The sequence below is a fragment of the Sinohyriopsis cumingii genome, chromosome 4 (assembly GCF_028554795.1).
Source record: "Sinohyriopsis cumingii isolate HCF-2022 chromosome 4, ASM2855479v2, whole genome shotgun sequence".
NCBI lineage: Eukaryota > Metazoa > Mollusca > Bivalvia > Unionida > Unionidae > Sinohyriopsis > Sinohyriopsis cumingii.
This window is the reverse complement of record NC_142964.1, coordinates 88,106,985-88,124,145: the sequence shown is the minus strand read 5'-3', so window position 1 is coordinate 88,124,145 and position 17,161 is coordinate 88,106,985. Positions and strand designations below refer to the sequence as shown.

Below are 17,161 nucleotides of genomic sequence, written 5' to 3'. Positions count from 1 at the left end.
GCTAAATGCATCCACTGTCCATGCTCTCTGGTCCAGGCTGGAGAGATGTAAAATGGAAGTCTGTTTGTAATAATAATAATAATAATAGTAATAATAATAATAATAATAATGACTTTATTTAAATAGGGTACCACAATTAGCTAAGAACTTATCTACCTTGAAACCCTCATACAAAGGAATTTATTTATTTTAGCTGCATCTCTGAAGCCACTGGATATATTGGGCTTGGAAGAAGGAAATAGAGTGGGTATTTCTAATCTCAACTGGAATACTATTCCAGAACAAAGTTCCAGAGTATTGGAAACCTTTTTAAGATAATTCCTTATTTGGTTTGGGAATTTTATACTGTTTGGTAGACATGGATCACAGGTGGGGAGTACTGCCAGGTATCCTATACTGGAATAGTGATTGTAAATATTCAGGAGAACTATAATTGGATATCCTGTACATTAATTTAGCTTTTCTCAAAGGGATTCAGTCTGCAATAGGTAATATTATTTAACTAACCAGCTAAATTTTCCTTGCTTTCTATCTGGATTGATATTAGCCCTGATGCTCTTTTTTGAAGATGTGCCAGTTTTGTCATGTTTTTATCATTTAAATTACCCCATACTGTATTACAGTGGTCTAAATAGGGTTGTATTTAACTGTTATAAAATAGTTTTCTGCGCCTTTCAGGGAGAAATTGTCTTATCCTACTGAGAAGCCATTAACTTGAACTGACTTTTTTACTCATATGTTTGGCCATAAACTTGAATTGAATTTTTTACTGTTTTATTTTATATGTTCAGACCATGATAGGTTATTATCTACGTAAAGACCATTTGCAAATTTTTATCCTTTCTTGTCAGACATTATAGTTCATCACTGCCAAGATTTGTTCTTTTCTGCCATGTTGAGTTATGTAATATTTTAGTTTGACCTGTATTTACCACCATGCCTTTGCATGTGCACCTGCGTTTTCCAGTTTGTTTAGGGCATTCTGTAAAGAAATTTCAAGTTCATGCTTTGTGTTTAGGATGTCTGACAATGTTTTGTCATCTGCATAGAGATCTGTAGATGATACTGAGTCCCTTAGTAAAAGTGGTAGGTCATTAATAAATAATATAAATCGTAATGGACCTGGAACTGAGCCATGTGGTACTCCATATTTAATTGTTCCAGGTTCAGACAGAACATTATTTGTATAAACATATTATGTTCTCTCACTTGAGTATGAAGTAAACCATCTAACTGTGCTTTCCTCTCACTGGTAGATTTTCATTTTCTTCAAAAGGATTTCATGATCCACCATTCAAATGCTTTCCTGAAATCTACAAATACAGATCCTATTATTCATCGTTGGTCAAGTGCCTGAAGCCATTTACCAGTTAGGGAGATCAAGGCAGTCTCCCATGTCTCTGTCTGAAGCCTAATTTATTAGGGTGTAACAGCAAGTGTTTCGTTAAATATGACACGAATGAGTCATGGACATGTTTTTCAATCAATTTTGACAAGTTTGGTAGTATAGAACCAGATTTGTACATAGGCATTACTTTTACAGTTTTCCATATTTTGGGGACAAATGAGGATGCAATACTTAAATTGATTATGAATGTTATGCTATCTAAAATAGCAAAGGCAGAATATTTAATGAGTTATGGACCAATCTGATCAAGTCCTGTACCTTTCTTGATCTCAAGTTCACCGAGACACTTTTTAACAAAGCTTTTTGATACTGGTGGGATAGAGAAACAGACCTCCTCAGAGATTTTGCTGCTACAGAACTTTTTCAGTTCATTAAGTTGTTTTCTATCACTGGTTCTTTTAATTTTGTGGTAATGTTGGTGAACAAATCAGTGAAAATATTTGCAATGTCAGTGTCATCAGTGACTATGGTGTGAGTGAATTTTATTTGTCTGATCTTTGTGTTACTCCACTGAGTTCATTGAAGACTTTCCAAATGGAGTTTGTGTTGTTCTTTTTGTTTTCAAGCAATAATTAATAATAAGTTTTTTTTAGCTTTTTTAATCATACTTGTTATTTTATTTCTCCATACTTTATACTGTGCATGGTTTCCCATTGCCCTGAATTGGTCTCGTGTTTTCATAGCATCTAGGATTTCAGTAGTAAGCCAATTAGGTCAGATTTCATTCGTTACTCAATGTACTTTCAACGATGCATGCTTAGAGACTACATGCATAAATAAGTCTGTCCACACCCTCAGAGCTTCATCTATGTCATCCGAAATTTGAATCATGGAACTTTGCATAGGTCATTGAGAAATTGTTTTTCATCAAAAAAATTTAATGATCTGTAAGTAATAGTTTTGTGTTTATTTTTCTTATTTCTCTTGCATTTAATCTTTCTCGTCAAAAAAGTAGGATAGTGGTCACTAAGACCAACATTCAGTACATTAACACAAGCCACATTGTCTGGTAGATTGGTGTTAATGTGATCAATAAGAGTGCTTGATTTTTCTGTTACCCTTGTAGGCTCATTTACAAGCTGGTCTAGGCCTAATGATTCAATAAATTCCATCCAGTTGTTCCTTATTTGAGTATTGAGAAGGTCCTTATTTATATCTCCGAGTATATGTTTCTCTCTCCTGTGCAAGAACATTTTCTATTTGTTTCAAAAAGTTATCATTCCAAATTGCTTTAGGTGGCCTATAAATGAAACCAACTAGGAATGATTTTGCATTATTTTGAGAAATTTCCACCCAGATACTCTCAGTTTCATGTGACTCCAAGTCAAGTCTTTCTGCATTTACATCTTCCTTAATGTATACAAGACCTCCCCCTGCTGTCTCTCTGTCCCTGCGTAATGGTTTATTGTAGCCTTGACAGTGAAATAGATTATCATTGTAGTCAGCATTTAATTTGGTTTCAGCGAGTTCTAAAACATGTATATTATTTTCCTTGGAAGACAACATAAACTTAATCTGGTCCATTTTTCCCACTATACCTTGTACATTTAAGTGATCTATGTTAAAACCTTATATATCAGCATTCACAAGTGTCCATTGTATAGTTAGAGTCAAGAGTCTCACTAGGTACATTTAGACTTGTTATAAATGAAGCATTGGCATTCTCCTCTTTGCCAGCTTCCTAGTATGTACTGATTGACAGTCTTTGTTTGTGTCCAAATTTATGGCATCTGAAGCACTCAATCTGTTTGCCATGATGGCATACCATTATCACATGCCCAGTTTCTCCACAGTAGAGACAGTACTCTTCATTATAGTGCCTGAAAATGGGGGCATACATGTTAATATGTCTCAGATTTCAGAAGGCCATAATTTGCAATGTGTACATCAATTTTTCTGTGTTGTATTTTGAGCAATCCATGCAGTTTGGGAAAGTGTTCCAAGGGCCCTTCTTGTGGCCACACTGACCTGCTGACAGTCGTGACATTATTCTGAGTTTTAAAAAGAAATAATGCCAATATATTTAAATGGCACACATACACCCACCTGGTTGAATGCAATGCCTACTAAGTACACCACTGTGAATGCACTACTTAATCAACTGAGAACCTTTCTTGTCTGCCTTTTTCCCTTTGTTTCTTACTAAAATCTTTTATAAGAAAAAATAAACATTGCAGATATAAAAAAACAAGCCTTTCGTTGCCCTCAGAGCTAGGCAGGTTGGCTGTTATTTCATGGCACAAAACTTACTGGTACCTAAATTATATATTTTAAATGATGGAGTACCTAAGCCCTTAATAGGTGTAAACATGAAGCAACTCTATATGTCCCTTATAGAACTTAATACAAAAAGGAAGAAAATATTAATTAGCATATAATTTAAATAATTTAGATTATGGAACAGATAGTGTAACAACAAGATTCAGGTTAACTGTAGAAGGGAGACTGCTGATGAGGTAAACAGTCATTATAAAAAAATATCTTTGGTGATGACCTAGGTATAACATCCATACAGAACAGTGTCCTTGAAACAGATGAGTTCTATGCATGCCACAAACCAGGTGAATGTGTGGAGTGCATGATACTGGCAATTCTCCATTCTGTGGGAGGATGCATTCACGTAAAATGAATGGTGTTTTCTGGGCACAACTGCCAGTCAATATAGTCGCACACAGAAAATATAGCTGCACAAATATTATCAGCAGAATATTTATACATAATATAGTTGTGATCAATATTATATTCCTGTTGTAATATGAGCAGAATAGTCACAATCAATAATACAGGCCTCAATGTGAGCAGAATAGTCACAATCAATAATACAGGCCTCAATGTGAGCAGAATAGTCACAATCAATAATACAGGCCTCAATGTGAGCAGAATAGTCACAATCAATAATACAGGCCTCAATGTAAGCAGAATAGTCACAATCAATAATACAGGCCTCAATGTGAGCAGAATAGTCACAATCAATAATACAGGCCTCAATGTGTGCAGAATAGTCACAATCAATAATACAGGCCTCAATGTGCGCAGAATTTACTTTGCAAAATACACATTAAATGCATACAGTTATGAAATCATTCATGTAAACATTGTCTACACTGCCAAGGCTGAGAGATACTGAGCCCCAATGTTAGCAATGTAAAAAAAATTTCTAAAAGTTGGTACTTGAACTTGGTTCCACTGACACTTTGTACAAATTTGTACAGATGTCCTCTACATTGTCTATAATTTGGTTCCACTGACATACTGTGAAATTTTTACTTTATAAAAATTACTTAAGTAGATAACAGCAGTAAAGGTGTCAATGGGTATCCGGGTACTCTTGTACCCACCCGTTCATAAATACCTGGGTAATAAAATTAGTTATAGGATACCCCTTCAGTTTATGTTTTAAAATTATTTTTTTTTTTACATGTTTCTGAGTTTAGATGAAAGATTATATCCGGCAATGTCAGGAGTGAGCAAGACACAAATTACCAGTATAGCTCAAGGCTCATGTCATGTGACATATCGTCAATGTGTGAGACCATTTGGCTATGTACTCGAACAGTTTCTTTTTGTTCTATTTATAGTAAAAGTAACTGTACATTACATAATTTGAAGAAGAAAAAAATCGGGTTTCTCGAATTTTAAACCTTTCATCACAGATTAATTTTAGTTTGTTACAGTCTATATTAAAAACACAGCACCAAATATTATCAAGTGAAACGGGCTTTATCAATGTGACACAGATGTTTATGACTGAAAAATGTTAGAGGACAGGATTCTGTTAAATCGAAGAACATGCTGCATCAAGATATGTACAAATCAATAGCGCTTTACAAATTTTGAAAGATGAATTCTACAGTAATATAATACAGCATTCAGAATTTGTGGACTTGACTTTACGACCTTTGAGCAAATTTTAAACGTGATGTGGACTAATTAAATTGAATGTTATGTATAAATAACATATTGTTTTTTGTCTGTATTCTCATAATAATCCACAAGGATTTAGCTGATTTGTGACAAGAATTTTATGTGACAGAAATAAGTAGCAGAAATAAATGTTTTTCATACAGTTTTCTGTAATTATGGCATGTAATATATAGAGTACTCTTTGTATGTTCAGATTGCGCTTTTTTGCTACTTATATCAGTAATAATTATGCTAATACCTCTTGCTGGGGGTTGGCTTGTAGGAACTTACAACAAAACCAGTTCAGATTTACATTTTATATAATTTCCCTTTGATCGGGTACCTGGGTAACCGATCATTAGGATTGTTGGGTACCTGGTTGACTTTTTCTAATATTTTGACATCTCTAAACAGCAGTTCACCTTGGCTCACCTTAACAAACCAATAAAACTACAGCAAATGAGCATAAATTCACTACAATACATGTGGCAGCCTATTGATGTCACTGGGTTGGTTTGCTTTTTTGTCTGGTTGTTGGCATGATTATTTTTTCTCTGATTGCTTACTTACTGCCTCATAGCACATAAAATCACATATGATGATCAAGGTAAAGGTAGTAAAGTGATGGAGTATAGAAGAATTTGGCTAACTGGAGTCACTAGGGGGTGCAGACTGCACTGGTTGACACCATCAGAGGGGGTGACACCAAAATCACATTACTAAGGATTCTGTATGGTCTGTTATGAAAGGAGGTCCATGGGGGTGACACCAAGAGTTACCACACTGGGTGACACCAACCCTAGTGACACCATTGATTTGGCTTATCTTTGTTCTCAAGATCTGAAATGCCTAATCTAACACTACTCTTACTATAATCCATCAGACTAACAGTAAATCTAGAAATGTGTTCACAGAACATGAATACCCCACCAACCACAATGCCTGACATATACACAGAATGTAACCAGATGGTCTAACAGACTGATTCTTAAGTATGGATGCATGAACAGACAAGGGTAGCAAAACTATCCAGATGGACTGATGGACAAATGTCTGATATATGGATGTATGAACAGACAAGGGTAGCAAAACTATCCAGATGGACTGATGGACAAATATCTATATGGATGCATGGACAGACAAGGATAGCAAAACTATCCAGATGGACTGATAGACAAATGTCTGATATATGGATGCATGAACAGACAAGGGTAGCAAAACTATCCAGATGGACTGATGGACAAATGTCTGATATATGGATGCATGGACAGACAAGGATAGCAAAACTATCCAGATGGACTGATAGACAAATGTCTGATATATGGATGTATGAACAGACAAGGGTAGCAAAACTATCCAGATAGACTGATGGACAAATGTCTGATATATGGATGCATGGACAGACAAGGGTAGCAAAACTATCCAGATGGACTGATAGACAAATGTCTGATATATGGATGTATGAACAGAAAATAAGGACAGGCTGTCTTATCTTTTGAAACAAGTACAAAAAAACAGCCTTTTTTGTTATACAGACATAAATAGTAAAAACTGAGAATACATACACTTGTTGTTGATCAAAAGCATTGATATTAGCCCCCTTGTCCACAAGTTCCTTACAGATGGCCAGGTCACCTGCATAAGCTGCATAGAACAATGGGGGTTTTCCGGTCTGAAAAGTGTTTCAATAGAAAGGTCATTTAACTTATAGCTTTTAACTGATTTACAAGGTTTTGTTACCTACAATAAACATTAACTGTAACAAAATATCATAAGAGGTTGTCTTTTAAATTATTATTTATTTTTCACCTATTGATTTTACACATTTTCAGACTTTACGTCCATAAGTTTATTAAAGATGTTACTGTGGATGGGTATCTGTTTTGGTTTAAAATCCTGTGTATTACTATCCAGGTAAATAATCCCTTATTTTTGCAAATGGATTATAGACATGACCAATTAGTCTTCTTCATGTAAAGGATATTATTATTTTGATAAAAGATCAACATTTTTATCTCCCTTAACTGTCCATTAAAAACAGGACACACTGCAACATGTTGTTCAATATCACTGCAATAAATACACATTACACAAGGCTGACCATTTTAAGACAATTTTTCAAAAAGTCCAAGGGTATGAGAGGGAAAATATAAATTCCAAGAGGGACAATACCTAAACAGATACAACAGACAGAAAGTCAATCAAAAGTAAGTATTTCCTTACGTAATAATAATACGATCAAAAGACAACCATTAATGATTTTGTCATATATATTTAATAACTTTACTTACCCAAAATTACCGTTTTCTGGATACTGCTTTAAATTAACTTGTTGTTATGCTATTCATTTACTGTTTTCTTTATTTATTCACCTCACTTCAAGGTTTTTTTCTTAAACTGCATGTAGTCATTGTCTGAATTAATAACAATGGGGAATTATAAAAAGTGAGTCACTAATATATGCAGTACAACCTTATAAAATATGTTATGCTAGTCGCTGTCAATGACTTTCTACTGAAAACAGGAAAATTCTCAAAAGCTTATATTGCCAAATTTGTATTTAAATGAAAATACCATATATTTGATTGCCTTTGGTAATTTTAGTGACTGTTAGCATTGATATAACTCTAAATTAAATTAAATTATCAGCTACACAAATCTAATATACAAATGTATAGCTCACCTTTTCTGTCCTAAGACTGATACATTTTGAATTATTATTATTTTATTAAATGCACCACAAATTGACATGCCTTAATTCTTTAAATTTTTTGCACTCTCCAATTTTTCTCGCCATCCATTCAAAAAAGTCATAACTAAATGTATATTTTTTCGTTCATAAAACATCATTTTTTTCAAAAATCCATGAAAAAATGTGTATAAAAAATTTATATACAAAGAGTTATGTTTGTAACAAATCCCAAAATATTGCAGAACTCTTAAAGAAAAATAATTTATTAAAATCATATACAATTAAGGCATATTTGTCTCACTGTATTATTTTGTATTTTGATGTGCTATAATTTAATCAAGAATATCATGTTTCAAACAGCTCTGAAAATATACTAATGTACAATTTACATATGTCCATCAACCAGTGTATTATTTGCTAAGTACATGTATATGCCATAAATGGTGATTAAATTTGGGTAAGATTTTAATTGACACCTCAAAATAATGAAATGGCACATTAAGATACCAAGAATCACCCATCGCTGAATCAAGAAGAGTAGTTCATGTTTCGAAAACAATTGTGACAGGGAATAAAACAATATAAAAGAGCATTCTTTCACACCATATCAAAGTAGAGTTACTATAATAAATTCAACTGACATGCTTGTAAACTATGACCAGTCAGGATGGTGTTGAGCTTCAATATTATATTTAGCACTGATGTTTCAAAAGAAACCATGACGTCTGCATCAAAATGTTTTCTGTTGTTTGTGGAAAAAATTCACTGACTTGTAATATTGACTTAAAAACATAATTTGGTTATGTTTTTATATTTTTGCAAAACATTTATTTCTAGTGGTATATAAAACAAACCATATACAATTTTATTATACCCTTAATCATCAATGAAATGCATACAATATATATTTATCCCAGCAGCACAAATCTATTATGTTTACCAAAGCTGTATCACAATTCATTTTTATACATGAAAACTGCATCTTTCTTTGAAATAAAATAAGTAATTTACATGTAAACATGAGAGATTATAAACCATAACTTTTGATCGATGTTGCCTGAAGCTTTTTTATCACCAACATGGAGAAAGGCATCATTACTAAAAGAGTATGCATTTTTGGAATGTGCTACATTTATCTTCATTTTGGAATTCATCTGACAAAATTTTGTTTTCATTCTTTATTCGAAATAAATAAACATAAACTGCTGCTTAGAAATTCATTTTTTATTTAACGACCATTTATATAATTAATTGGGCTATTAACCTGCTATTAGTGTACTTTTCTTATTTTCTTGTGATCTATTGTCGAATCTGGTCATAATAAACATGATGTTACATAAAGCTTCTGAATTTTAATAGACTAAAGTTGAATGAGTGAACTTTACTACAATAACCAAGGTGGCTACAGTGACAATATTTGCGAAGACCTTAGGTTAATATGAACAGTTCAAGATAACTCAGAAATAATAGGGATTTACAACCTCTGAGGAATAATAGGGATTTAAAACCTCTGAGAAATAATAGGGATTTACAACCTCTGAGAAATAATAAGGATTTACAACCTCTGAGAAATAATAGGGATTTACAACCTCTGAGAAATAATAGGGATTTACAACCTCTGAGGCCAAAATCTCATACACCTCCAGTTCAGAGCAGTTAGCAGTTAGTTCTATGAGTGATACCAGTTTAAAGCCATGAAAAATATGAAGCCACGTAGCACAACAGCAATTAGTGCAATTACAGATATATTTTATGGCTTGGTGATCTACAAGGCAGCTTTCATATATATGATGTGTTCAGCTGATGCATAACACTGTACAAAAAGCTAAATGGAAGGAGGAGGAGTACGATGAAGAAGAAATTCTACTTAAAGCTTCAATGAAACCGACATACAAAACTGAGCATTGTACAGCAAAAACAATTGTATCTACTGCAGATACCCATTTCATGACTAAGTTCATATAATAGTATGCATTTTGGCTGAATTGCAAGAAATGATATGATAACTGTACTGCAGAAATATACATAATTGTACTATTAACCTGCTCAGGGGTCAAGCAAGACTTGAATTTTAGGAAGTGACTTCTCCTTTTGGATAGAATAGGAAGATGTAAGAGCTTAACAGGGAGAAGAGGGAGCAAAGCAAGATAGGCAATATATATATATATATATATATATATATATATATATATATATATATATATATATATATATATATGCATTTGTGAGTCTGTTGTTTTCATTCTCTTATTTGAATTATGCCCTCTATTTCCCAGTATGCATATTTGCATTTAATATTGGTTTTAAGCAATAATTTTTTTTCAAGCAGAAAAAAATATCCATACATGTATTATATACACATTCATATGCAGTATACAATTCATAGAAAGCAGAGTCTAAATATTATGTTATTGAAGATTTAGCTTTAAAATGCAATTATGTAGATCAGAAATGTACAGGACATTGCTATGTTGTGGAATTCAAGAGAGTCTGTATGGTAATGGTTGTATCCTGAGTTCACTCATTTGTGTGAAAATATACGAAAAAGGAAAACAAACCAGCGAGGCAAATACTATTTAACCAATGCCTAACATTTCACCAAGTACATAGACAAATAATAAAACATTGTATTTGCAATCCTATCAATGGACTATTGCAAGTAAGCTATAAAGTGAGTGGTTATACTAGGAAAAAAAACCTCTTTCTAAAAATAGATGCACTTGAATTTGGCTGCATCAATTTGGTTGGAAAGAAGGGCTTAGTTCGTTCATATACCAACTTTAATTCTTCACTGTGTTATCTATGGACAGATATAATAATGTTTTATCATCAACAAAGAAATTAGGACAAAAAGTATGACTGAAAAGATGTGTTTTTGCTCTCATGTACATGATACAGGGGTTGTCTCAAACAGTTTAGAAATCTTTTCAAGTGCCATTTTATAGTGAAATTTCAGAAAGTAAAAACAAAAATTCTTGATTAAGTGTAGTTGATTAAGCATTTGTACTAACTTGTAATTATAATCCTGTAATCTAGTTACTCACTTAAAATTCACTACAATGTATAGCTTCTGTTGTTCTCTTTTTAAGTCATATTGCCATATAGTATGAAGACGAAGTTTACATTTTTAGGTGACTTATATTAGTCGCCCACTTCACCTGGTAGTGCTACCCCTGCTGTTAGTAGTGTTCTTTTCTTATTTCTGGTCATAATTAACATATACACTTAATGCTTCAGATATTTAATCAACAGAAAGTCAAACAAGTAAGCATAACAAAACATTCACGATGACCTTAGACTTAATCGGATGGGTCCAAGATAAAATGGAAATAATAGGGACTTAAACCTTTCAAGCCAAAACATCTTCTACATCCAGTACAAGTAAATGAACATCTACAAATAACAACTGATTAAAGCTGTGAAAAATAAGAAGCCACATTAATAACAATCAGCACAATTAGAGATAGATTTTATAGCCTTGGCAAACACATGATTTAGCCATTTCAGGCAATATACAAGGCATTATTCATAGATATCATGTGATCAGCTTATGCATACAACAATACAAGTTATAAGGTGGGTGGGGGTATGAACAAGAATAAAACTCACAACTTCTGCTAAAGCACAAGTTACATAGCTCATTTATTTCGAGCCTTGTCCATCAAAATTCCATTGAAGATTATTGTATAAATTCCTTGAAAAAGGCATAAGTGCAAATTCAATGATAACATACTTCGACACTTTTAGGCAGTCAAACAAGAGGGGTGATCTCATTTAAACTGGTTTTGTTGCGCACGATAATGTAAGAGGGAATGCACCTACTGTTGGAAAAAATTTGTACTACAAACATACACAGAGACACGGCAATGTTGTCATTTATGGTATGTCATGTTTTTTTTAAAAATTCGTACAAACACAAAATTTAAACAAAGTCAACAAAGCATGAAATACAGTTCACATAAACCTCTACATCCTCTCACAATGTTTCATTCATGATATGATAGTATGCATATAACATGCCAAAACTAGTGTATTTGTGCACAAAATTCTCCCAAGTCAGTGAACAAAATTTAACCCATGTGAAGCGCAGAATATGGACCAATATGCAACTAAAATGAGGCATTAGTGCTCATCAGTATGCACTCCCAAGTTTCGGTATTCTAGGTATGATAGTAGTTACACAGCATTCCAAAAACCAATGGAGTCATTAGCTAAATGCATAAACTTAACCTAAGCCAGCAAAATGTGAAAAGTGGGTCACAGTAACCTACTTTTAAGATGAGCATGTAGTACTCATCAACATACACCATCTCATCAAGTTTCATCAGTCTTGGTATAACAGCTAAAAAGCAGTCTGAGTATAAGGTCAAGACAAAAACATAAACTCAAAAAGTAAAATGTGAAATGTTGATCACTATGAATTTCTTTTGTTGCAAGGGTGTGGAGATGCATACAATCCTCTGACTTGGTGGTTTTACCATGAACAGAGTTTGAAAAATAAACTTTAAACAAACAAAAATCAAAGTAAGTGAAGCATGAAATATATGTCACAATTACCTATTTGCTGGTGCAATGATCATCAAGCAGCATTCCCACGACAAGTTTAATTATTCCAGGTATTAAAATATTTAAACAGTACACAATAACATGTGCTAAATGCAAAATCTTAACCACAACTAATGTGTTGTCCTGTGCCATTGTGATGCTGCTTCGCTTTGATGCAGTGTCATAAATTCAAGTTCTTGAGAGAAAACATCTCTGAATGATGTGATGGCCAAAATATTTCTTTACAGTTGTCAACACCGATTGATGCAGAGACAATTTTGGCAAATATCCCATCATTATCAGTCAATGGTACGTATAATTCCAATCTGCAATTCCTCATAAAGTCCTTTATGTCCTTACTGACTACTCTAACAGGTTCAATCAACTTACAACCATAACAGACATCCAGTCAATTATACTCAACATGTGTGTGATAGAAATATGACTTACACTGCATCAGTAACACTATTTCAAATGCTGTACTGTGTTATTAAGTTTCATGTCGTGCTGTTGTTACTTATGTTCAGATCTGGTTCTTTGTTGCAAAAATTTGTGCAAATTAATATATAAAATAAATTAATTCATATGTTTTATATTTAAATCAGTGTTATCTTCCTTTTTGTTATTTATATAAAATTATTTTCTATCTGATGGCAAATAAGCAATTTTACTTTAGCAATAATTTTATTTCCTTCAACTGAATCTTGATATTTAACTTATTTGACCTATTTAATTTCCTTAATTTGGCGATAGTGGCAACAACATTAACAAATAAAAAATAAAACCATTCTCCAATAGTTTCATGTCTGTTGTACCTTAATTATCTGCACTTTTTGAGAAATGAATGCCAGTAATTCTAAAAGTGTACATTGAAGAGAGCTGATCTTCTACATACTTGTATTTTCAATAAAAATTTTGTAAAGAGTTTGTAAGCTGAATCTAGTATTTTTAGCTTACAAGTTAACAGTCGTCTTGTAATAACAAGGTGAATTTACCAATTTGATTTGTTTAGATTTTGAGAAGAATCCCTCCCAAATCAAAATGATGATAAAAATAATAAAAGCATTATAGGTGTTATTAATGATGCTATGTCTTTTATTTTTTTTCATGGATCAAATTTATACAGCAGTAGAATTCATAGAATTTGATTTATCAGAAGTGTGTCAAAACAGGTGATATACTACACAAACTTTCTGAAAAGGGACTGCCCATTTGTATGCCCAGCAGATTATGAAGGAATAGATCACCGACATTTGCTTTAATAAAATAACTAATGTTTCAAATAAAATAAGAGATATCAATCTGAATGGAGTATAATTCTGAATAGAGTATAATTCTAAACAGAGTATAATTCTGAATGGAGTATATTTCTGAATGGAGTATAATTCTGAATGGAGTATATTTCTGAATGGAGTATATTTCAAGTTCATAAAAACTGATGACTCCAGGATAAATGAATGTACAAAGTTAGCCTACTCAGCTCCCTTCCCAGGTGAATGGTGCTATGAACCACTCCATGCTATTGCCTAGTAACCAGGAAGAATAATTGACATTCATCAGTGGTGTGCAAATGCATATGCTTTGATCTTTGTGGTTGATAACACCAAGGGTAGTATAACAGCTAATCTCTACTTCATGGAGGTGAACTTAAAATGGTGGGCTATAAGGATTGTGCTCACTATCAAAGTCAAAGACCTAAACAGATAACAACCAAGTTAATCACCTGCTCATACATTACAAACATCACTTTTGGTTGGTTTAATTCCAGTGATAATATCACAGTAAAATTATGGACTGTTTCCATGGAAGGATTTTTTGTTTGTTGGGTCTTGTGGTTTGTAACAACTACAAAAAAAAAAATCCACAAATATCAGTACCCCATTAAATACAATGAACTGATAGTATGATTATTACAAGATCCCCATGTTTACTACTGGACACTTTTAGTTAGAGGAACCATGAAAATATCTGACACGCAAGGTCTGGGTCCCTTGTAATTGAAATACTTCCTGGAGACCAATTACTTTACTCTGTCATTATAATACTGTGCATGGAAGTCATAAAGTGTAGCAAGGTCATCTGATACTGAGGTATTTTATACAGAATATTATTATTAAATAATGGAATCCATAACTACACATGCCTTAGAAAATGGACAGCCTTACACTGAGACACCTCATACTGAAGGAGTAATGTATAATGAATAATGGATAATACAGTAAGGAGTAATGCATAACGAATAATGGATAATACAGTAAGGAGTAATGTATAATGAATAATGGATAATACAGTAAGGAGTAATGCATAATGAATAATGGATAATACAGTAAGGAGTAATGTATAATGAATAATGGACAATACAGTATGGAGTAATGCATAATGAATAATGGACAATACAGTAAGGAGTAATGCATAATGAATAATGGATAATACAGTATGGAGTAATGTATAATGAATAATGGATAATACAGTATGGAGTAATGCATAATGACTAATGGATAATACAGTAAGGAGTAATGCATAATGAATAATGGATAATACAGTAAGGAGTAATGTATAAAGAATAATGGATAATACAGTATGGAGTAATGCATAATGAATAATGGATAATACAGTAAGGAGTAATGCATAATGAATAATGGATAATACAGTAAGGAGTAATGCATAATGAATAATGGATAATACAGTAAGGAGTAATGTATAATGAATAATGGATAATACAGTAAGGAGTAATGTATAATGAATAATGGATAATACAGTAAGGAGTAATGCATAATGAATAATGGATAATACAGTAAGGAGTAATGTATAATGAATAATGGATAATACAGTAAGGAGTAATGTATTATGAATAATGGATAATACAGTAAGGAGTAATGTATTATGAATAATTGATAATACAGAGTTCCACCAAAATGTTTGATTTGCTTGTCATGCTACTGTGTTTTTTATATGACATTATGAATAATAACTTGAACTGCATTGTACCAAAGTGTACCAGTACACATGCAGGAAAGATGGAAAAAAAATCCCATACAAAATAATGAAAGGTTCCCACCTTGTCTTTGGAGTTGGGGTCAGCATCATGGCTGAGTAGCACCTTGGCACACTCCAGCTGGCCCTTGGAACATGCATGGTGCAAGGCAGTCAAGCTCAGGCCATCCTTGTGATCCACTACACCTCCAGCCTGCAGGATGAGCAGAAGTTTCACTATTACTTGCAAAAATATCACAGCAAAATATTTCAATAACAAAACATTTTTAAAAAATCAAGTTTCGCTGTTGATGGTTCTCACACAAAACAAATACATCTGCTGTTTAGCACAAGGAATCTGGTTCTGTTGTGAAAAAAGCAGTGACATAGTATACAATATTTGGCACAAGGAATCCGGTTCTGCTGTGAAAAAAGCAGTGACATAGTATACAATGTTTGGCACAAGGAATCCGGTTCTGTTGTGAAAAAAGCAGTGACATAGTATACAATGTTTAGCACAAGGAATCTGGTTCTGTTGTAAAAAAAGCAGTGACATAGTATACAATGTTTTGCAGATACGTGATGAGGCACACATGTATGTGATGTGTTGAAATTTCTTAGAGTCATGGCTTTCATAATCTTTCAGAGATTGGTTATCTTGAACATAAACGTAATTTCTACTGAAAAGTGAAAAATTTCATTAGAAAAAGATGTTTATTGACAACTACTTGCAGTACAATTATGAAATGAGTATTCAGCCATTAAACAGCGCTGCTACCCACCTTTCAGTCTTCTCAATGTTTAGCAGGGATGACATGCCCATGTTCATTTTTCAGAGGTCCCTTGGTATCCTACACCATTGCTTAAAGTGCGGTCTTGTTTCTGGACCCCTTTGTGTGCAAGTTATTGAGGGAGAGGTGTAGTAAAATATGGAAATAATTCATGGACTCAACAAGGCAGGGATATGGGGTGGGCTTGGGAAGAGACTGAACAGAGGTGCTGGGTAATTAAAGTTCAGGTACACTAATGGGCCACTACACCTTCAAAGGCTGCAAAAATTTTAAAATAGTGAATCTGCCAAGATTCTGAATTTCAAGAAACACAAAAATCCTTTGACATGGTATTAAAAATTCTGGGGAAACAACAGAAAATTGTACTTGCCCAACATAACTTACAACTTTCTCACCAGTGTGTGTGTGTGTGTGTGTGTGTGTGTGTGTGTGTATTTGGTGTAAATCAAAGACATTCATGAGATTACACACCAACATGCTGAGGACACACCTCCGACACAGGATGTTCTCAGTTGGAAAAAAGCTAAAATCTTGCCTCTACCAACTATCTTAGCCCAGGACAACATAAAATCGTGATTTGTAGGAAGGTGATTTTGGAGTGTATCTTTCCTCCATATCCTCGATCGCTCAGTTGAAAAACTTGTAGAGAGAGATCTGATATCAAATTAAATGTTTCAAGAAAGTATTATCTCCATTTAGATCCAAGCATCAAATACCAATAACTGAGCTACAGTATAACAAGAAGAGCTCGTGCATATAACAGTCCCTGGTATTTGTATTAATATTTCATGCATGCGAGACAATAGTGAAGGGACTCATGAGACACATGCTATTCATGTCCATGTCAAA

The 17,161-nt window shown here is 33.3% G+C and overlaps 1 protein-coding gene across 8 annotated transcripts in view; it reads right to left on the bottom strand.

Annotated features, from left to right (window-relative positions):
• The window catches only part of LOC149801616 (uncharacterized), a 234,537-nt gene that overhangs the window by 135,932 nt on the left and 81,444 nt on the right, over positions 1–17,161 (bottom strand). For all 8 annotated transcript variants that reach the window (XM_089955875.1, XM_089955878.1, XM_089955881.1 and 5 more), the window contains exons 6-7: positions 15,607–15,735; positions 6,877–6,983 (exon numbers count right to left, since the gene is read on the bottom strand). In XM_089955875.1, the coding sequence (XP_089812001.1) occupies positions 6,877–6,983; positions 15,607–15,735 (236 nt within the window). The remainder of the gene's footprint in view (positions 1–6,876; positions 6,984–15,606; positions 15,736–17,161) is intronic.